Source organism: Sturnus vulgaris, chromosome 25, assembly GCF_052056855.1.
Source record: "Sturnus vulgaris isolate bStuVul1 chromosome 25, bStuVul1.hap1, whole genome shotgun sequence".
NCBI lineage: Eukaryota > Metazoa > Chordata > Aves > Passeriformes > Sturnidae > Sturnus > Sturnus vulgaris.
In genome coordinates, this window is record NC_142267.1 from 565,449 (window position 1) to 588,572 (window position 23,124).

The 23,124-nt window shown below is 44.4% G+C and overlaps 2 protein-coding genes across 11 annotated transcripts in view; both read right to left on the reverse strand.

Annotated features, from left to right (window-relative positions):
• Positions 1-3,540, reverse strand: part of KIF1B (kinesin family member 1B) — a 78,254-nt gene extending 74,714 nt beyond the window's left edge. For 3 of the 8 annotated variants that reach the window (XM_014891885.2, XM_088178667.1, XM_088178666.1), the window contains exon 1: positions 3,363-3,516. The gene's annotated coding sequence lies outside the window, so the exon portion shown is untranslated. Of the gene's footprint in view, positions 1-3,362 lie in introns of all 8 variants that reach the window. The other 5 variants (XM_088178670.1, XM_088178669.1, XM_088178668.1 and 2 more) reach the window with 3 other exon arrangements.
• A 3,803-nt stretch (positions 3,541-7,343) lies between these two features.
• Positions 7,344-23,124, reverse strand: part of UBE4B (ubiquitination factor E4B) — a 34,071-nt gene continuing 18,290 nt past the window's right edge. For all 3 annotated transcript variants that reach the window (XM_014891889.2, XM_088178536.1, XM_014891886.2), the window contains 18 exons: positions 22,371-22,454; positions 21,327-21,383; positions 20,850-20,966; positions 20,636-20,734; positions 20,076-20,189; positions 19,390-19,588; positions 19,032-19,170; positions 16,146-16,245; positions 15,651-15,778; positions 15,215-15,313; positions 14,824-15,059; positions 13,966-14,092; positions 13,530-13,674; positions 12,333-12,467; positions 11,741-11,932; positions 9,456-9,630; positions 8,936-9,082; positions 7,344-8,622 (listed from right to left, as the gene is read on the reverse strand). In XM_014891889.2, coding sequence (XP_014747375.1) covers positions 8,564-8,622; positions 8,936-9,082; positions 9,456-9,630; positions 11,741-11,932; positions 12,333-12,467; positions 13,530-13,674; positions 13,966-14,092; positions 14,824-15,059; positions 15,215-15,313; positions 15,651-15,778; positions 16,146-16,245; positions 19,032-19,170; positions 19,390-19,588; positions 20,076-20,189; positions 20,636-20,734; positions 20,850-20,966; positions 21,327-21,383; positions 22,371-22,454 — 2,352 coding nt within the window. In that variant the 3' untranslated portion in view covers positions 7,344-8,563. The remainder of the gene's footprint in view (positions 8,623-8,935; positions 9,083-9,455; positions 9,631-11,740; positions 11,933-12,332; positions 12,468-13,529; positions 13,675-13,965; positions 14,093-14,823; positions 15,060-15,214; positions 15,314-15,650; positions 15,779-16,145; positions 16,246-19,031; positions 19,171-19,389; positions 19,589-20,075; positions 20,190-20,635; positions 20,735-20,849; positions 20,967-21,326; positions 21,384-22,370; positions 22,455-23,124) is intronic.

Here is a 23,124-nt window from a genome sequence, read left to right on the forward strand (position 1 = left end):
CTCCCAGCAGAGGCAGGGCAGGAGAATAATCCTGATAATCCCGACAGGCCAGAGCTGCCACTGAACCTGCAGTGCCCTGCTCACCAAACACCTCTGCACCACCTGTAAAACGGCCACTCTTGTCAAGGCCCAGGGACACGACACAACCCACTTTGTCCAATGTGTTCTTGTAATACTGTTTGTGAAACAAACAGAGGGGGCTTGTTTTCCCTCCTTACTGTGGAGTCCCATAAAGAATTTTTTTATTACTTTTTCATAAAAACACCTCTCAGAACACTGCATTAATTTCCGCAGATATATCTGGGAAGCAAACAGAGAGTGGGATGAAAGAATCATCTACTTAAAAAAAAAATTTATATAGATATATATATATAAATGTTCTCAAGTACCTCTAAACATCACACTCACAATAAGACAGCATGAAAATCACACCTCCAGAGACTCCATATGCACTAGCTAAATGACAGACTTGTCTGAAATACAACTGTGAGGAGATTCTCACAGATCACAAAATCACCTGCAATATGAAAATTTAACTGCTGGACTTCTGCAGTTACCAATTTTTCCCAACCCTGACTTTTATGCTGACGGAAAATTAAATATGGTATAGTTTTAAATATCTTTTGTTCTCAACTCTGCTATTTTTCATAGCTGAAGTAAGCAAAACACCTACTTGTATTTGCACATGGATTTCAGATCCTTTGAATATAAATTCAGTATGCAAGATTTAATTTTCATTAAAAAGAAAATTAACCAAAACCAACATAATTTGCCAAACTTTCCATACATTTAAGATGTTGGGGTTTTGAGGGGTTTTTCCAGTTACCAGTAACCTTAACTGGTCATAACAATTTATAAAAGCAGCATTGCCCTCATCACACAGAATTGTAAAATAAGGCAAAATGAGCCCCAAGTTACACAGCAGGACAGATAATAAACTCCAACTGGCTTTTCAGGGCTCCCATTTACCAGTAGTACCACTTCCTACTGCAAAATGCTGACTACAGAGTGGAAACATAACTTGAAAAAGAGAAAACCAAAATATGCAATTCAGTCTATGGTACAGATTTAGAAGAACAATATTCATAAAAGACTACATTTTTAATGTTCATTATAGGCTTAGAAGGCTGCCATCCATGCTGGAATGAATCATCTCCCTAATGTCTTGGAAGGAATCTACAAGCTGTGTCTCTTTTAATGTTCAGTCTGCACGAATCCATCAGGAAGCAAGAAGGGAAGTGTGTGTGTGTGTCTGAGGTGATCCACCACTGCTCCAAAACAGGTGGTAGGTGACATTCGAGTTGTTCAGTGAGCTTCATCAGCAAAAAGCAAATCCTACATTCTAGTTTTACACCTGTTTGAGACTAAAGATACTCACCCTGTGAGTCACACAGTGACGTTTTAATATTAAAGTGTGTCATTAAAAAAAATCACCTAAATATCTTGTCTGTTTACTGGTGTTCAAGCTGCCAAACCCAATAGTGTTGTTGAATCACCCTTCACAGGCTCAACTAGATCTGGGCTTTCACAAAAATATTTGAATAAACATTAAGACTTGAATACTTGGATGTATTCGAAAGTTTTGGCAAATCAGTTTTTATGCAATGTCAAAATACAAACACATTGCTATTTATTTAAATAAAGTTACAAGCAGAGCAGGGATTTAGACTCAAATTATTATTTATACATGCAGAGAAGTTTGCAACAAGCTCGAAGTGGTTACAAAACAATGTTTCAAATCTGGATCTCTGCATTAAAAAAAAAAAAAAAACAACCCCAAAACAAACCCAAACTCATCACACATCACAAATAAAGAATCACTTTTATTTAAGATAACCAGTCATATACCAAATAACTGTGTCATATCTGCGTATCACAGAATGTGCTAACTTTGAGAGAAAAAATAGTTTGTAACTTAATCAGTGCAAGAGCTCTAAAGAAATACAGCAAGGGCAGAGATTAGCACACGGAAAGTTGGCAGAGCAGCTGTTTGGGGCAGCGGGCGATTGTGAACAAGGGGCCCCCAGCAGAGCCAATTTTAGGCTCGCACGGAGCTGGGGCAGTGATCCCTCAGCTGAACTCACACACGCTCGGCTATATCGGGACCAGGCGGAGATGCCAGATCGAAGAGCGCTGCAGAGCTCGGCCAGGCACTGAAACCCGATCACATGCACACATGGCTATTTACCAACAGCGCATTGTGCAACGGCAAAGAGAACTGAGCTAAGAAGCAGCTGGAAGCGGAAAGAAATACCCTTTAGAATTTAGAATTTGGTATGAAGGTATTTACATTCCGGAAAGCAGACGTAAATTCATCATTGCTTCTGGCGAATTCTGCACCGCAGGCGATGCCCGGGAGCGCCGGGCCCGGGATTGCCGGCTCGGGATTGCCGGTCCCGGATTGTCGGTCCCGGGATCGCCGGTCCTGGGATCGCCGGCTCGGGATCGCCGGTCCCGGGATTGACGGCTCGGGATCGCCGGTCCCGGGATCGCCGGCTCGGGATCGCCGGTCCCGGGATCGCCGGCTCGGGATCGCCGGTCCCGGGATTGCCGGCTCGGGATCGCCGGTCCCGGATTGCCGGTCCCGGGATCGCCGGCTCGGGATCGCCGGCTCGGGATTGCCGGCTCGGGATCGCCGGTCCCGGGATCGCCGGCTCGGGATTGCCGGTCCCGGACCGCCGGCTCGGGATTGCCGGTCCCGGACCGCCGGCTCGGGATTGCCGGCTCGGGATTGCCGGCTCGGGATTGCCGGTCCCGGACCGCCGGCTCGGGATTGCCGGCTCATCCTCGCAACATGGCTGCCCGAGCCGGGCACCGGGCACAGCCCCAGAGCCGCTCTGCCGCTCCCGCAGCGCCCCGCGGGCCGTGCCCCTCCCGAGCCGGCCCCGGCCGCCTCCGCCCCAGCCGAGCTGCACGGGGGGAGACGGGCGGCGGAACGCGGCATCCAGCCGGTGGAAAAGCCGGGGAGCGGCTGCCCGCGGAAAAAGGAAGGAGGGAGAGGAAGGGAAGGAAGAAAGGGAAGCGAGGGAAAGGAGGGAAGCGTCCCCGGGGACGAGGAGATGGCATCGGGCAGATGGCAAGGCCGAGCGAGGCCCCACGCCCTTGCGCCGCTGCCCTGACAGCTCCGGGGTATCCAGTGCTATGCATCCATCCATCCATCCATCCATCCATCCATCCATCCATCTGTCCGTCCATCCGTCCATCCATCCATCCTCCCCGCTCCCGGCCTCAGCCCCCCGCGGGGCCCCACAGATGCGCACGGCAGCATCGCCGCCTCCCCCTCCGCATTACGGCATCAGCCACCACCCCCGCCCCGCTCCGGCCCCTGCCAGCGCCGAGGCCCCTCCGCGCAGCCCCCTCACCTGGCGCAGGGTATCTGCGGGACGCGGGCGGTGCGCGGTCAGCAGCCGGCGGGGCAGCGCAGCGACAAAAACCCGGCCATCCCCATCGCCGCCTCCGCCGAGGCCGGGAGATTCCCCCCCCCGCTGCCGGGAATGGAGCGGGAAGGGCGAGGGAGGGAATGGAGGGAGGGGAGAAAGGGGAGGGAGGAGAGCGAGGCCGCGCCGGGAGGAACGGGCGCCGCGCTCGCCCGAGCGCCGCTCCGCACTGACGGACCGCGGGCCGAGCGCCCGCCCCGCGGGGGGAGCGCCCCCGCTCCGCCAATCGCCGCGCGCCGCCCCGCCCCCTCGGCAAAGCCCGCCAATGGCGCGCCGCGCAGCTCCGTCAATCACAGCCCGTGCGCCGCCAGCGCCGCCTGGCGGTGTCCGGCCGCAGCGGCACCGCCCTCCGAACACAGCGCTCCGCCGAGCGGCGGGGGCGCGGGGAGGCGGCGCCTCCCCAGCTCCAGCCAATCAGAGCCCGCGATGCAAATCACGTCTGCGCCCCGGAGCCTACCGGGAGCGGCGGCCGCAGCACCGCCCGCCGCGCTGTGTCCGTGCGCGCTCCCGAGCCGCGAGCGGGGGCGGTGCTGGTGGCGAGCACAAAGCGCGGCCACCGCGTTATGGGCGGGCACAGGGCCCGGGAACGGCGGGGACACCGCGTTATGGGCGGGCAAAGGGGCCGGGAACGGCGGGGACACCGCGTTATGGGCGGGCACAGGGCCCGGGAACGGCGGGGACACCGCGTTATGGGCGGGCAAAGGGGCCGGGAACGGCGGGGACACCGCGTTATGGGCGGGCACAGGGGATGAAAACTCCGCGTTATGGGCGGGCACTCGGGATGACAGCACCGCGTTATTCCCGCGGCCGCTGGCCCGGGGCGCTCCCCTGCGCCGTGTCTGGGGTAGCGAATTCCCCAGCTCCCGACTCTGGCTGATCCAGTGGGATTTGCATCGTAAACGAGGCCCAAGGGCGACGGCTCAGAGAGGAGGGATTAGTAATCCTCCCTCCCTCCCTCCCTTCACAACGTTTCTTGAGCAGCTCGAGTCATTTTTTTAAACCTCATAATGTATTTTTAGGCAAATGATTAAATTTAGTCAAAGATGCTGTATTAACTCTCATACTTTCAATAATTCCATGCATATTCTCATAGTAAATTTTTATTTTTGTGGCAATAATTCAGCTTTAAATTCCTCCTTATCATTAGTAATTTGGTCATTTCTGCTTTTAGAAACTAGTTCATGTTTAATCTTATAAGCACCTTAAAATCATGAAATGCCTTAATTACATATATTTCATACATCATCATATACAAATTGGATTTAAGATGTTGAGAACATTCAGGACCTGAGATTTCTAGTTTCAGAGCAAGGTTTATTTCTGTTCACAGCCTCCTGGCTATTAGCTATGTTAATCTCCACCGTGTCCCTTCTGTTCCCCTTAAGGTTCAGATTTTTGGCAGAACGAGTTATTTTTTACTTTGGTGAAAAGTGACTATTTCCCCTTGCCAGTCTCATCTGCAGTTATGGCAACAAATGCAGAAGCCCAACAATGCATGGCTGAACAGGAGGCTTAGGGAAATATTGCACAGAAACAACAAATCAAAACCAGGCAGCTTTCCTATGTCCTAAAAATACCTACTTCCTATCCATGGGACAGATAATTTAACGGTGGTTTTAGGGTGGTGTAATTGTGCTAACTTCTACCTACATCTATGGAGAATTAGGTCAGCTATTCTCTGAAAAGGGCAAGAACACCTAAAAAAAAAAAAATCCAACCATTTTCAAAATCTCCTGCGAACTGCCCAGATATTGGGTGCGTGCTGTAACCTCCCATGGCAACAGACACTGATTGATTTTACTTCAGCAAAGTTTGTGTAGTGTTTCCTGGGAACAGCAGCTCCTGCATCAGTCTAATGCCCAAGTTTGGGGAGTGCTCACACACAGCAGCTCCTGCACGTTAATTCCACCCTTGGTCACAGAGTCCTGAAAACATCTGCTAGAAACCGGCAGAGAATGCCAAGTTACAGGATGGAAAACAGCAAGGCAGTGAACGTACATTGGTTAGGAGAGAGGAAATTGGTTCCTGCAGTTAGACACAGCAGGGCAGGGGGAAGCTCAGGGAGAAGGGGCTGTGCTGAAACACTCCTGGGAGTGAACTCTGCCCGCAGCAGCGCTGCCACCCTGCTATGAACAGCGTCAGCAGGGAAGAGCTCCGAGATGTGAACTGGGCCATTCCTAAGGATAAACTGAGATACAATAGAATCAATTGGCCTGAATTGTATTGCTCCAGCTGCAGTGCTTGCCCCGGGAATTTCTCCAGTGTAGAGCTGGAGGACAAGGAGAGAGCAGTGATGAGGACAAATGCCAAGGAAAGGTGACTTTGTAAGAGTTGGCCTCTGCTGGGGTAAACCATTTACATTCTGCACACACATGGACGTGTCAAACGTAAATCCCTCCACTGATCATTTCTGGGACCTCTAATAAAAAGTCTCTGTATTGCAGTGAAGTTACAGCTGGACTGAAAAAGGTAAAGGACATTTAGTGAGGGGAAGGGAAATCACCAAAAACTGCATGTAGCATTTAATTAACTAAACTAAGAATTGTCACACAACCAATATGCTTTTGTGGGAGAGTGATTTTTAGTCCAGCTTCAGCTTTGCTTTTCAGACACTCAGATGTCCACTATCCACTGAAAGACAGGGGTTTGCTTCAGTTTTGTGGCCAGACACAATAGAATGGCACTTCAGCAGCTTGTATTAAAAAATATTACGTTATTCTACTCACAAATGCAGAATTTGGGAGAACACTTGTCTGAGCTCACACCTTTGAAATACTTGATACTAGCTGCCCAGATAAAATTGTTCTGGCCACTTATGTCAAGCCCTTGTGTCTTGTGTAATATCTGCATTGACATGTTTTCAAATGATAGATGTATGCCATAATTAGACAAAACATTTCAGTAATGCACTTGGCTATTTATATTCCTCAGGTCAGTCTGACACAATGGCAGAACAAATATAAATTCTGATTCTGAAGGGCATTGTGTTGAATTAAAACATCCCACACCAAATGTAAATATTTCTATTTCCTCCTGGCAAAACCCAAACTATAGAATTTTCATTTTATAATCTGTCACTAGAAGCAATATATGGTTGCAGAAAAAAAAAACCAGAACATAATGTGAAGCCATAGTTTGATCATCCTCCAGTAAAAACACATATTCACTACTGAAGAGTTGTCCTTTATCAAAAGAAGTATAAACTCTGGGATGTTACTAGAGATTTCATGTAGCAGTCCTCAATAATGAGGGGACAGTTGAACATGTAAGAGTTTATATAGAAATTACCTCTTCAGTAAAGGAGAAAACAGAGCTCAGCACAGCCTGTAACACATCAGAATCTGTGCTGGGTGCTCAGCTGCAGCCTGCAGGTAAAAGCAGAGCAGGCTTTGATCTGTGATTTACTGAAGAGGAAAGAGGGGGATTTGAACTGGTTATAACTCTAAACCAGGCAACAAACTTCCCTGCTGCAGCATCGACCCACACAGCAGCTTTGGAATCTTCTCCCTTCCTTGCAGAAAAGAAATTACACATTCATGCTGTTAGAGTAAGCACCACTAAAAAACCCACAAGCAAACAAAGAAACCAGCCCACAACTGGTACCTTCACATTTTATAATTCACAGTTATTTGCACACCTAAAAGGTCAATGCTGGATTCTACAGAACCTCACCAAAACTCCCCCTGGAGCTGTCACAGAGCTATCAACAGGTGCTCAGTGGCACCTGCTTGGGAACATTCTTGAGTTTAAAGCATTACTGGTATCTGTGTGCACAGAAATTTTCCACATAAGTTATTAAGGTATCTCCAGATCCTAAATCACTATCAGCAAACCTGAACAAAGACACCCAACCATTTGTATTTTTGTATTTTCACTGCCACTCTTACAAGAAAGAGCAAGCAAACATTCTGTGCGAGTGTGTATCATTTATTGTAGTTCAAGAGAGTCAGGAATTGAACAGAAGACATGGCAAAAACAAATAAAAGAAAAACAACTTTTTTTTCCAACTTAATTTTAAAACACTGTGGTTTCAAATCCTTTTTAAAAAGGAAATTCAAGTATCATATGCAGGGGGCAGTAATATAAAAATGTTTGTGAATTTTTTTTTTTTTTAAAAACGTAATTCTACATTTCCTGCACCCTTTCTGCTTTGGTAAGGCCAAGCCATGGATACAAATTGGTAAGCAACATAAAAAATGACCCCTGCCCCAAACTGCAGCCTCCAAGGATAAAAGTATCTGCTCTCTGTGGACAAGCTCCAATGGCTCAGAACTGTCAGTAAGCATAGATCTGCAGCATTGAAAGAATGTATTTCCTTTTTTTTTTTTTTTTTTCAAGTCACTGAAATCCTGGTATTCCCAGGCATCTCATTCATGGCAGCTGTTTTCACATATTTCTATCTCAAGGCTTTTCACAAGTACCAGAGCATCTTGATCAACATAAAGGAAAGGGACATCTCAAGGAAAGGAAATTAAAATCCACGTGTGAAGTCTTCGTTTTTTGAAATTATCCTTGTGTCTAACACCAATTAAAAACCAAATAGGCAAATATGTGTAATATAAAAATACGATCCCAAGATGAACACTTTGTTGCAGGCACAGTTATCGCACAAAATATGTTCTTTTAAGGGCAGGGGAATGATTTTGATTTTCACAGGGTTTGTATTTTTTTTGCATTACAAAAGAAAAAGACAGCAGTGCAGGTTTGATGGGTGGAACAGAAAGAAAGGAAGGGAAAGAGAAAAAAGTTACTTTAGCAGCAAAATGTCCAAGGTTCTAACCACAATCAAATTAACGGATATCTGGCGGTAAAAAACAAGGTTGAAGGGATGCTGCCCTGATCCATTCGTCTTTGCTAAAATAATTCAGCTGTAAAAACTCCAAAATGTGACATACTGAAGGACAGTTTTGTAACATAAGTAACTTCCTAGCTTGTCCTCCATGTTATTGACCATCACTTAAATATATGTACAAGAATTAAGCTGCTTTTGTCGTCGTCCACATGCTCCTGGTCACTACTGCAGCTCAGTGCCGTGGGCACAGCCCCAGGTGTGTGTGTGTCCACTCCTGCCAGAGCAGCCCCTGCCCTGCTCTGCCCATGCTGGGGGTGGGCACTGCAGGGGAATTTCAATGGTCATTCTGCTTGTCTCTCATCCAGGCTTGGATTTGCTCTTTAAGTTCTGGCACTAGTAAGGTAAAAAAAAAAAAAAAATAGAGAGAGAAAAAAGAATGATTAAATTACTTGGTAATAGTACTATAAGAGTCTCTTGTGACCAACAGCCATTTCTCATTCATATACCATAATGTTTTTCAGCCCAGTAGTTACGAAAGCAAGGGTGTGAGGGCTCCCCGCCCCCCCAAAAAAAAGGGAAAGCAGAGGGAATGAAGTTTTCTGTGCAAGTTGAAATGAAAGAACTGTTACCTGTACTGAGGCCCCAGACTGTGCTGTGAAAGCACAGAGCTGCCCCAGCCCACGGGCAGAGGCAGCTGTCCCTGTACCTGGTTCCAGCATGTTTTCTGTCAGCGTCTGACGGTTGAAGGGATCTGTGGAGGAGTTCAGCAGGTGCCTCAGGATGATGGACCTGTCCATGATGGTTCCTGAGGGCAGCCTCACGGGGTCAGTCATCAGAGTGTCCATCAGTGGGTCTGAGGGCACAAGGGTCTCCTCATTAGGGTGAGCAAACAGCTACAAATGTTATTTTCCATAAACCCACACCCAGTACACTGCTGAAGTTACAGAAAATGGTGACATGAACATAAATCTTTACAGCACTTTCCCCTTTCTGACCCGGCACTAAGCATTCACCATTGTCACCCTATTTTCAGTTGGGAGGGGGTTGCTGTTTTCAAGGCCATGTAAAAGGAACTCTTAGCTCTGTATTTACTTAACTATGCCATTGAAATAGAGCAAGATGCAAGGCTTCATACACAATATACAGTTTCTATTAACATATGGAATCCATGTAACAAACAAAATCCCTCTTTCCTACACAGGCAGGGCTGAGAAGACCCCACTTGCCTCTGAATTCATCCGGGGCATCGCTGTAATCAATCTCTGCACGGGCGTTCTTGGCAACAATTTCCTCCACTCTCTCTGCCAGCAGTTTGAATTTCTCTATTGCTATGGTAGACTTGATTCCAGCCTTCCTCATCTTGGAGATAACCTCCTCAAAGAGCTCTTTACTGTAGGACCTCTACAGGCAAAGCATAAAAGGACAACTTTGCTGAGTCGTAGTATCCTTACATACCATAAAAACAGTAAAGATATTTAATGCATTTTTAAAACAGAAGAAGGAAGGATCAATGAAACCTCAACCTTACATCAAAGCAAATAGCATGTAGGTAGCATTCATCTAGCACCAAAATGTCAGCCTTGGGGTAGACTTAGGATTTTTTTAACCAGTCATCACCACTGTAAAATTATTAAAGACTGGAAAAAAAAAGGCAGTATCACTTAAAGAAAATGAGGAAGATGCTGAGAGAGGTTAACTATAATTATTAGAACTGTCCTTAGACAAAACATCTGTCTTGCCATTCTCCTGTCTGTATTCTTGTTCTCATAAGTCTTGACTGAAAATACAGCATAAAATGACTTTTGAAAAATTTCTTAACTTCTCTGATAATATGCAAGGCAGTACTGGGAAAGGAGTGAATCTTTCTCCTAATCCAAACAAGAACTAACAAAAAACCCACCCCATGATGTAGCAAAAATAGTAAGACAGCTCAGAGAGAGTGAATGCTGGAAATTTGCCACCCAGTGCAGTAGGAATATCCAGAGAGACCAAATGCAACTGAAGCAAGCATTACTTTCATGTGAAAAAGAAAGTTAAGGAAGGATTTTTAGAACTGTGTTCTACAGAGACATAATTTTCTTTCAAGTTCACAATGTCATGTTTTGACATAAACCTCTTTATTACAAGTGGTATTTACTTTACAGTGCAAGGTTGAATTCTCTGACAAAACAAAACACACTAAGTGTCACAGATTTGTTTCTGTTGGGGAAGTGTTGGACACAGCCCCCCTGCTTTCACCTAGAGCACAGTGGCCCAGGCAGTGCCACTCAGGCAGGACACAGTGCCCAGGGGAGCAGAGCCATGGCAGCGTGCCCAGGGCTCAGGAAACGTTTGCAGATTGCCTCTGCTGCGTGCTGGGAGTTGCAAATGGCACAACTCTGAAAATGCTTCAGACACATCCCACCATGATCGAGCAACTTTTTGTTTGTTTTGTTTTTTCTCCCAATACCAGTAGCCATTAACCAACACATTTCCTTAGTGTTTCTTTCCTGTCACTGACAGTTTCCAAGAGACTGGTCACCCCCCCACCCCTTTCTGATGAAGGGCCACTTTGTTAATTAAGCTTTTTTCCAGTTCTCACACCCGCAGGATTCTTTCTTTTGAATCCCTGTGTCAGTCTGTGCATTTGCTGTGGCTGGCATGGATGAATGATGACAGCATCCTCATTTTCATATATACTGAACTGCATAAAATCATTCATTATACACAGGCAAACACATCAGGTCTGTTTCAGATGTGTTACTGGTATTACCTGCAGTTATCAGAACTTAAATAACTACAGAAAAACCATCTTGAGCTATCTCAATACTGCTGCTTCACTAGACATGCAAACAGCTTCCACTAGAATCTCAAGCAGCTACTGTGAACATTTCTTCCCCTCTAGACTTTGAAAAGTTTTTATTGTAAGACACGGGCATGGACAGATGTGGCTCAGCAGTCTGACAACTTTACAAGAACACAGAGCTGAACAAGAGCTTATCTTGCTCTGAATATTACCATGAGTTCAAAGGTGTTGTTAATTGTCTCATACATGCTGTGCATTGTCAGTTTATTACACAGCCATTTAATAACGTGATTTCAGAAGGAATACAATTTGCAAACTGTTCATTTAGAGAATGAACTTTGATTTGTTGAAGAAGGCTCTTGGTCCCAGCTCTGCCTGTTTCGATGAGGAAGGGGGAGGGAGTGAAAACTCTGCCTCAGTTCTCCCACTTGCAAAGGGACAAAGTATTTCTGCTAATTCACAATGAGGCTGTAGGCAACGAGCACATCATGCTCAGGACATTTCCTATGTGTGTGAAGTGCTATGGATATTGGGGTGTGTTTACAGGTTTGCAAAGCACTGGGAACATATGAACAGAGATGATCTGCTGAAAGAAAACAAACTGCAGGGATGTAAGACAAACTGCCTGGCAGCACACAAGCAAGATGAAACGCTTCTGGAATGTTCTGCAAAGTCCTGTTTGTCCACAGAGCTTTTGCCTTTCTCCTTCATCCTTCTGGAGCTCACCTGATCATCAGCAATTGCTTTAGCAAAGCGAGGACAATCCAGCTGCAGATAAATGTCAGTCAGTTGGTCCAACAGCTTCTTTGGTTCAAACCCGTATTTCTCTGGGTTTTCAACTTTCAGGTCACGGCACTTGGGGCCACACAGTTGCTGTAAGTTAAAGTTCAACATAGCAGCCAGTCGTGGTCCAAGTTCCTACAGAAGCAAAGTATAACACAGATCACAGTGTGAAGGCAGGGGTAAAGAAGATTATCACTAGAGCTGCACACAGCAAGATCAGGAATTATTAACTAATAAAATTTTCTTTTGGTAGGCTTGCAGGAAGTGTCTGTTCTTTATGCATGTTTGCCATTAAAAAATGTCATGCAAACAGTTTCTGTCTGGAAGGATCACACCATCCCAGTGACTCAGGTAATGCTCTCAAATAACACAACAGCATATATACATAACATCAAATAACATCAACAGCAATTAGATTTTAATGAGTTGGAGAAAGGGGAGGAGAATGGAGACTAAGTGCTACCAAACATTTCTAGGTTATAATCCAGAGATGTTAGAGAAGCAGGGAACCAACTTAAATCTGAGCAGGACTTACAGGTCTGAGGAAAGGCTTTTGGACCTGCTTGGTAAGGATATGGAACATATCAACAGTTTCTGTTGCCAGGGCAAGGTAGGAACGGGACACACGCTCATCCTGGGCCAGCTGGGACTGCCGGGCCTGCTGCTGCTCCTGCAAACAAACACAGCCATGGAACCTCCCACAGCACCACCCTGCAAAGCCTCACAGCCACGCTGCTAGGGGGAGCTAACAAAAGGAACACACTGATTCAAATACATCTGGGACATCTTTTAATCTAAGGTACAGCTGCTCGTTTTTATTACCTAGTACTAATGTCTGCATCAATTTTCCAGAATTCTGCAACACTAAGGAATGAATGCAAACAGGATAACAAGCCCCCGTGGTTACTGAGTTTGTTTATACCCTCTAACTGCTCCTCACAGCTGCAGAACTGGGTTATGCTTCCTTTCCATCCAAATGCCAATACTTCAAAACCAGCTTGGGATCTGAGAGTCAAATGATTTCTAATTCTCTCTAATTTATGCACCATCATAAATAATAAACACTCTCCAGTGGAACAATCTGTAGATGATGTACCAGCTCATTTTGTAACTACAGTAATGGCTTTACCTTGCTGGTAGGCAGAGACAGGAAGAAAGGCTTCAGAAGAGCAAATCAGAAAATGTTTAACAAACAAGACCTTTATAGCTTTTCCTTTTGTACTTTCTCTTTTTTTAAATCAATAACCTTAAAATAGAAATACCTGACATTGGTGGGTGAACACACACAATTACTGTTTAATCAGGCCAAGCTCTGAGGTACAGGACTATAATTATCTGCATCGAATCTACCAAGGACCAATGCATTAACAGAATAAAAGCTTCTATTCCTTGAAGAGAATTCAACTGGCGAGCATCTTCCCAAACCTCCTTCAGGAAGGTTAAAGTCTCGGTTTCTCCACTTAGAATTAAGTGCACAGTAATCTGAAACTTTATACTATTTCTACTTCACACCACTCTCTTTGCCAGCCACAACATAACTAGGCAGAATGATGGATTTTTGCAGAATGTCATCCAGAGTGACCATGGCCATACTGGCAGCAAGAAAAAGCATCGAGAACTGCTTCTCATAAGCAGCTCGTGGGTGCTGCCCCTCATAAAAAAGTTTTTTAATGGTCTTGTATTGAAGAATTGAAAATAAGTAAAGGGCACTTTGAAAAACAGCTCTGTTCACCCTGGGCAGCTGGTCCCATTGCTCTTTATTCTTCATCTCCTCTTGCACTTCATGGATACGTTTTAGGGACTCCAGACTCTCATCCAGCAAGAAAGTGGTGTCATTTATCAGCATGTTGATGTAGCGAACAAACTGCTTCCCAGAGCTGAAAACATCGAAACACAGGTATCACGGCAGAGCAGGTGGGTGTGCAGAGCAGGCTGCAAGCCCAGCAACACTCCTGCACTGAATATTTCCAACAATGATCCCATTCCCCAAGCCAAGTGGGTTGTGGTGTCCAGAGCTCAGTTTAGAAACACTCCAGTTCTACTGGAAGGGGTTCCATGTAAGACACAACGGAAAGCAGCATCACCCAGTCCCAAAGGCAGGGACCTCCTCAGGCCCCTGCCTGAGCAGCCTGCACGACAGGAACTGCCTGAGACAACCTCTTACTCACTTGAACTCTTCCATAAATGTACCATGGTGAGCTATATTCTGCCAGAGGCTTTTGAAGATGGTGCTGATGTGGTAGCGGATTGTAAACTTGTCATAGAACTCGCTCGTGGCTCCGGTATGTTCCACATCTGGAAAAGAGAACAGATCCCAAAAACCTTCCCACCAGGATTCACTGGCACCACTCCTCTCCCTGCTGCCTCCAATGAGCTTCAAGCACCCAGAGAAACTTGAAGAGATGAAATTCAATTCCTGTTCAGAAATCGCCATCTTAATTCCCATTAGAAGAAGCAGCACTGTACATTTTCCAGCCTCATTTAAGAAGAAAAAGCCCCAGAAACCAAAACATTTTTCTCTATTCAACTCTGCTCTTCATCCCACGGTCCAAAATTGTACTAAGAAAACTCTGGGTACCCTACAAAACTACTTGGTTTTGTTATGGGTGCAAAAACTCTTCTGAAACATCCAAATCTACAGGACTAGCAAAACTACAATGAAGAGTTTTGAAATCCCAATATTCCTTCAGAAGCAAAGCAAAGAAAAAAGCTTTAATTTTAGAATCTAAAGACCACAAAAGCAATTGTCACATTGATTCACACTGCTGGATTGTCAGTACACAACAGCTTGTGAAAGGACTGGAATTCTCAAGGTTCCATCTAATGCTATTTCCCTCAATTCCTGAGCAATAAAGCCTCATCTCCACAAGATTCTAACTCAAGATCTGTCGAGGGATCTATATGGGTTTGTTGGGGTTTTTTTGTTTTGGTTTGTTTGGGTTTTTTTTAATAGTTACAACAGCTAACAGAGCCTTTGGCCTTAGAATACCATTGTGCACTCACTGAGCTACAGACAAAGCACTTACCTGTGTAAAACTTCATCAAGGAGGGGACTAACAATTTAGTGGAGAGAGGGTGATTCTCAATCATTTCAAAGAACTTCTGTGTGCGGGGCTGAACAGCTGGATTTGTCATGAACATCACTTCCACCAGCTTGGCTACTAAATAAGGATTTCTGATGTAGTTCTGGTTGCACAGCATCACAACAAGGAACATCACAATGTCCTGAGTACAGGGCTCATACAGCACCTGAGGAGCATATCTGAAACAGGAAAGCTGAATGAAAAACCCCAACCCTAATGTTCTACTCCTAAGCCATGGCTTTTAAATAATATTATTCTAGTGATGATTTAATATATCAATATTTATCAATATTTAAATATATTTAATATTTCCTTAAAATATAACTTTACTTACTGTACAATAAAAAATAAAAATTCAGCAACATCTTCCACGTAAAACTCTGGCAATGATGCAAATACTTTTGGAACCTCGGGAGTTAAAGGCAATTTTATGCTGTAAAACAGAAGAGAGAAACAGGACAGTAAACCAGCAGGGTTAAGCAGGAAGTGTCATGTGCTCACTTATGAAATTCTTCCATGGGAATCCTTTATTAAAACCTGACTTTTTAGAATTCCATGTCAGTACTTCAAGGGTACCAAACATACCTGAGGGAGCCCCCCACCCCAAGTGAACATTGAACTGAATAACAGACATATTCCATGTCACCAACCACATAACAATGCAGACACTGCAAGTAAAAATAATTCTAGAACTGCTAAATTCAGTGAGCAATCTAACAGGATCTGAAATATCTTTGATACAACTTACACAGATAAAACCTGACACTCACTTGGGATAGGCAGGGTCAAGAATGCGAAGCATCAGCTGAATCACCATGCCATAGAAATTCAGGCATCTCCTGAGGAAGTTTTCATCCAGCAAACCAGCATCTGCACAAGCCTTGCACCTCACCAGTTTCTGCAGAACATGCACACAAAAACTAATCCAGGGCAAGACAGCATAAAGGAATGTGAGGCCTCTTCAAGATAATCAATAGATCTGAGAATCACTATGATTATACAGTGCTCTCTTCTTACAATGCACTCTTATTTCAAGAAAATAGGGCACATAAGCCCCAACAGAGCAAGTAAAATACAATTTAGAGTTGCAGGGACAGATGTGTTTTTATCAGGACCACCATCCAGTGCACTCCCAGGGGTCAGAGGTTCAAACCCATCATTTTCAAGCAGCAGAAGAGAGAAGTTGTACTTCAACATTAGGACACAAAGTCAACACACACAGAGGCCACAGAAGTGTTTAGCTGAGAGCTGAATCACTTACAAACCTTAAGCTGTGTCTTGCACCGTTTCAGCATCTCTCGATGCCTGGTGGCCAGAGGAGAATCCTTCCACTGACTTTCATTGTTTTTCAAATCTTCAACAGTCCTGAAAACCAGATGCAGGAACTGGTTATTGTGACAGAGGGGAAATGTGCTGCCAGCACAAGGCATTTCACTGACTAATCTGCTAAAAACCAAGGAAATACAGAGAAGTGGGGAAAACCTGATCATTTTCAAAGAAATGACCCATAATCATAACAAGAGAAAGAAGCTGCTTTTGTAAATGCAGACTGAACATCTGCACAGCCAGAACTCAGAGGCACCACATGCACTGGCTCCAACACATGACTGTCAGACACACCAAAGGCATGAAACACAAGGGCTCTATCCTGCTTGACTAACTAATTTTATCCACTGTATTTAAAAGGAACTAAATTGCCTTTTTCCACACTGAAGTCTATGGTCACTCTAAAGGAAGGTTAAAAGGATACCATGAAAATTAAACATTAACATAAGGAAAAGATGGTTCAGTTAATGAGACAGAGTTCATTCATCTTCTAGTATCAAAAAGGAAACTGGAAGACAAAATCAGCTAAGGAAGCAAAAGTGGCCAGCAGAAAGTCTTGCTAGAAAAAAGAAAGTTGCATGTCTGTATTCTGTATATCTTCCCCCTTTCTACTATCGTAAATTAGTTCTTTGAGTTTTGTTCTACACTTCTGAAGTGTAGAACTCCCAAGAAAACTCAGGCTTGTAGAGGAGTTCAGCAGGTGAATCTCCCTGTTGGTGTAAGGACCAGAAAGTCAAGGGGGTTGATGTTCCTCCCCTTCCTTACCCATCTCCTTACACTGCCCCACAAAAGAGAACTTCAATGTACATTACATACACCATCTGCATTAAAAAAGTTCTACATATTCACATATCTTAATCCTTTTCAGGAAGTGCAGCTGATTAGAACAAAACTCACACACTGAACTGCCTGAATACACGACTGCTTTTCATCCCTTCTCTAAACACAAATTCTCTTCCACGTCAATCTCTGCCTACAGCAGACAAATATCCAGTGTGATTTCTTTACTAACAAGATCTAAAGACATTTCCAAAGTTGCAAGCAGCTCAGCAATTCATGGAAAATGCTGAAGCCTAAGCTCCTATTGCTCAGTAAAGCCAAGAGCTCTTCACTCTGCACCGTTGGATGGGGACTGCTGCATCAGCAACTCCTGTGAAACAATTCTAAATAAGGAAAAAGCAGCAATTCCTTTTTCAAGCCAACATATGGCTTTTTTACAAGTAATCCACAGGCTGTTTATAGGAAAATAGTTTTTCCTTTAACATATACTGACTCTTCCTGCTCTGCTCTGTGCTGCTTCCCAGGTTCTTGGCCTGCATATGCTTTAAAAATGAAATCATTTCAAATGCAGTCCAAAAATCTTGTAATGAACTGATGGCATTACTGCCAAGGAACATTTACCAAATCGCAATGAGTGCAATTATAAACAATGGAAAATACTGATGATACAAAAATCTGTTCTAATTTTAACAGAGTATTCTTCAAGGTTTAGCAACTGTAAAAGTCTATTTGAGTTTATGCCAAGATTAATGGAAAACAGGAATATCTTCATGTTAACACCATAATGTATTTATCATTTTTAAAACAGTACACCATATGCTGAATTACATGTAGAGAACAATATTAAGAGATCACTGCTGAAGGCCTCTTTCCCCCTGTCCTGAGAGTATGACAAACTGTGTCAGAAGCTGAGGGGGAAAAAGGTAAATATCTTCTGGGATGTTCAAAACAGCTCAGGCACAACTCACAGTTTCTTGTTTCTGAAACCACCTCACAGTGAGCTGATTATCAGACATGGAACATGACCTGAACTCCTCCAGCCCTGCCAGGGAACCTGAGGCACTGATGCCCACACCCCACCAACCACAGCACAGATTAATTACAAGGAACAGTGTTGAGTAGTGTCATGAATCCTAAAACATTCTGAAGAGTTATCTTTCAAACAGAATGGTCTTCTCACCAACTAGAGCTGCCTTATGTAACCAATACCCTCCATCTTTCTACTATTTGAATTTCTGAGTCAAGCCACAGTCCCTCAAAGCACCCAAAAATCCCCCAGGGCCAAAAGCAGCAGAGTAGGGGAAAGCTGAGGTGCTCTGTACTCAGCAGTGCTTCCACCTAAACTGCCAGTGCAATGCCATTCATTGATCATTATTGTAATGCCATTGATCGCTATTGTAATGCTGTTCATTGATCCTTACTGCACTGCCACTCACTGACCATTCCTGCACTGCCACTCATTGATCCTTACTGCACTGCCACTCACTGACCCTTACTGCACTGCCACTCACTGACCATTGCTGCACTGCCACTCACTGACCATTGCTGCACTGCCACTCACTGACCATTGCTGCACTGCCACTCACTGACCCTTACTGCACTGCCACTCACTGACCCTTACTGCACTGCCACTCACTGACCCTTACTGCACTGCCACTCACTGACCCTTACTGCACTGCCACTCACTGACCCTTACTGCACTGCCACTCACTGACCCTTACTGCACTGCCACTCACTGACCCTTACTGCACTGCCACTCACTGACCCTTACTGCACTGCCACTCACTGACCATTGCTGCACTGCCACTCACTGACCATTGCTGCACTGCCACTCACTGACCATTGCTGCACTGCCACTCACTGACCATTGCTGCACTGCCACTCACTGACCATTCCTGCACTGCCACTCACTGACCATTCCTGCACTGCCACTCACTGACCATTGCTGCACTGCCACTCACTGACCATTGCTGCACTGCCACTCACTGACCATTCCTGCACTGGGCTGCAGTGAACGTTCAGCCTCCCTGCCCAGCTGAGCACACCTGTTGAGCTCCCTGATGGCGCGCAGCCTGCGGATGTAGCGGCGGCAGCTGGGCAGGATGGACAGGTGATGGGCGTGCAGCGTCAGGAAGAAACATTCCGTGGGGAATTTTGGCTCACAAAATGGAGACGGATCCCTGTCTGAAAACCAAACAACAGTAGAGGTGAATAAATTAAAAAATGAACTGCTTTATCTAGGGTGAGACCTCAAATACAACTTTCTTTAAAACAAGGAAAAGCAGAGAGCATCAAGAAAAGGGATTTAGGAAGAGGGAATTCTTTGCTGGAATCAAGTTCTTCCATGTACCTCCATACCAGAGGGCACAGAAACGCTTAACAGATCTCAGTAAGAGTACTAACAAAGTTCAGCAGTCCAGGCTGCAAACTCCTCCATTGTTGCTTTCACTCTTGTCTCATCTGTGGGAAGCTCGATTCGACACCTGGGGTGGAATATGTACATGGGATCAACCGTTTCCAGCTTTATCTTCGTACTCAGTTGCTGCAGTACCCAGAGGAAGTTGAGCATGAAGCCATCTGTGGACACCAAACGATCATCTGTCTGTGGGGGGACAAAGCAAAGGGCTGAGGACACGAGCTGAGAAGTACAGGGGCACGTACAGTGCCAAAATCCCAGCCCTGTGGTTTCACTGGAGCCAGGCCATTCCATATCTGCCCTGCTCCTTGCACAGAGCCCAGACAAAGCCCAGCACTTCACCAGCTGCGAAAGCAGTGTGTTAAATACAATCACTTGGAATGATGCTCTCAGAAATGGGGCAGGGCAAGTACAAAGCTTTGAACATCTAATATAGAAGCCCTGTTTAATGAAGTGACATCTCAGTTCTAAGAAAGGAAATAAACTGTTAAAATAGGTAAAACAGATTAATTTCAGAAATGGAAAAATATATTGAAACAAGACAGGGCTTCTTGCCTGTGGTAGCAGACACTCAAAATTCTTTTCTGCCTCCATTCCAGACCACCATTGCATGAGCCATCCAGTGCTATTTGTGGCTGGATGAATCACAGGAAGAGCATTTCCCTTTATTTACCTGCATTTGGGCTTTCTTCATGTTGGCATTGACCACAGCTGCCATGTAGCTGAGAGCAGCCTCCCGGGTGTCCCCGTTCAGCAGGATGCTGTGCAGGATCTTGAACAGCTCTTGCTGCAATTGCAAACAAACACCTCTCAGCATCACAGTCCTGCTTTCTGTTTGTCTGCATTTTTATGTTCTACAAAATCCACAAAACTCAGTAAAGCTTCTCTTATAGGCTTATTGGCACTTTTATATGCATATATTAGTTATGACCTTAGTTAACCCAAAGATGTAAATACAAGACTAGTGCAACACATTACTAACACAGCATGTATTTACTCTCCTTTAACATGATCTGCAACTCATGACTAACTGATCTGATATTTTCTGAATTGGCTTACAGCCTTAGACAAATATTCATAGCATTCTAATTTTTTTCCCCAATTCATTTCAGCCATATCCTGAAAGATCTGTGGCTTAAGACAGAAGCTAATTTTTTAGATTATATTCTTCATCTATATCAAGAGCAAAAACCCCACTTTTATGCTTTTTTTTTACAGAGTAAGAATACTGACCCTTGCTAATTCCAGGTAATGCTGCAAAGACTGGCTGACAACCCGGGTGTTCTCCAGAGTAATGGCAGGCCCTGAGAAGTACTTCTCAACTACTTTGTTCTGAAAGTAAGATGAATATTGGCAAATGTATCAAAATGTTCTGGGGAAGTAAAAAAGCCCCTCACAACAAAAGAACCCCAACATGCTATTGCCAACATCCTTCTGTGACACTTACATCATCTTCAGCAAAGACAGACAGACTGAAGAAGGCTCCAAGGTAGGAAAGTCTTTGCAGTTCTCTTCCTGCACCTGTGCTTAAAGATTTAGGCAACCACAAGGGCAAAGAGACAACCTAAAAATAGGAGAAACAGCAAGTTCTTCAAAGCTGCTGTGTCAGCCATGCTGCTCTGTCACCTTCCAGTGTCTGCCACAAACCCTGGAACCTCCAACACCCAGCCATGCTGGTGGCAATGGAAACATCTCCTCAGTACTCCAGCAACCCAAGCAACTTGTGTTTGTCCCAGTTTTAATAAATTCTCAGGGTAAAGGACTCCCTCTACCAGCTTAATTTAAACTATTGTTTTGCATGAGAGCTCCAGTTGCTCTTGCTTAGAGTTCTGGAGAACATTATCAACAGGGATTGTGCAACACCACCAAAGTAAGTGACATGGTTCTTTTGAGTTTTGGAAAAACTCAGACTGGAGACACTCACCAAACTGCACATGGGGTGTGTTTTCCCAAACTTGATTTCACAGAGTTCACATAGTGCCTATAAAGAAATCCCAGTAAAAATTACTTTTTTTGAGTAATTCTTAAGTAACCTGTCTGCAACAAACAAGCTTACTATGACAAACTGCTGAAAGAGCAGAACCCTTCTCTCTTGACCAGTGGAAAAACTTCACAATCACAGTGAAGATGTCCCAAAGAGAACTAAAGCACACCCTGCTCCCATTTTAGTTTTTATGTCTGCTCCAAGCTGTCTCAAAAAAACCAACAGGTCTCACAGGATAACAAATTATTGCACTTATTTCAAGAATTAGCTGTGCAGAAATTGTTGTTTGCTCAGAACATGACAATGCCTGTGCTGGACTCCTGACCTGCCCCATTAAAACCAGTAACAATACTAAATAGAGTAATTGTTTAATTCATACACCAAGGCCTTTTGTCTTCTGAATGAGAGTGGAAAAAGGTCAAATGAACACAGAACCCAGAACAAAGAATCCCATCCAAGATCTCCAGCTCACTTTCAACTGCAGCACAGAAAGAAGCAAGCAGTGGTAACAGAATTCTGGAAACACAAATCTGCTGCTGGCTGTCCCACCTGTCCTGTGTTAATGTTCTCCCTGTTATACTACACTGAGTGACAACTATCCCATCCTTTTGTGCCATCTACAGATAAGGAAAACACAGACTCATTTTCATTTGCAGCAATTCAGAGATTGGGAGGATAACAAAAGAGCAGGAAAGCACAAAACCAGAAAAACGAATATTTTTTGCCAAGTACCAGAGTTAGTCACTTTGATTTGCAGCATCCCAGTCCAGCTGATTTCCCTAAGTACAAATTAAACCTGAGAGGCAACAGCCTTTTTTGGCATCATACACTGAAGATCCTAAAAGGATCTGAAGGTGATAAGCTGACAATGCTCAATTTACCAAGAATCCAACTTGCTCTTTGGTGCCAAACACACTTTGCCACACTTTGTTCATGTTATCAGGGAATATAAAGAAAGTGCTTCTAGAAATGGACAGTCCTTACCATAAGGGGATATTTAAAATTGTCACTATCGAGGGAGCACTCTTTGGAAGCCACAGCCAGGCCTTGTAAGATGGGAATAAAGATCTGCAAAAATACAAGTAAATTACTTTACTCAATTAAAGGAAGCAATCAAATGGCTCTATTGCCATACAAAGCATGAAATGCCTGTTCATTCTTCAAATACACAAAACAAAAACTAAGATTTTTAAAAATTTCTATCAGTTAAGCCTGAAGGCTTTAGAGAGTATTCAAAGCTAAACCCAACTTGTTTGCTGCAGTCTAAGCAATGGGGTGTTGCTCATTGAGTTCCCTGCAAGTTCTGTGTTGCAGACACTGTACAGGTGTCCAAGGCTCTGGACAGGTGTCCAACAACCTATTGCCCAAATGGGGAGTCAGCCACTTGTCTGCACACTTGGGGCAATAGCACAGCTCTCATTTTGCATCATGTGTAAGTTGGTAAAGATAATAAGCAGCAGTCAAGGGTTGTTAGGAAAGAGGAAGTGACTTGACAGGAACTTATTAATCAGAAGTAATTATACCCATTTAGTAAGTCCCAATCACACAGTTCTGACAACTACATCCTCACAAAATAAAACCATAGTAATTTTGCAACAACAACAACAGCAGCAGTCCCACTGAATTTTGAAGTATATGGTGTTGCTCCTGTGAAGAGACAAATTATTATTAAAACATATTCCAGAAAAGCACTATACAAATGGCCATGTGCTTCAGCTCCAGGAATGCTTCTCTTCTC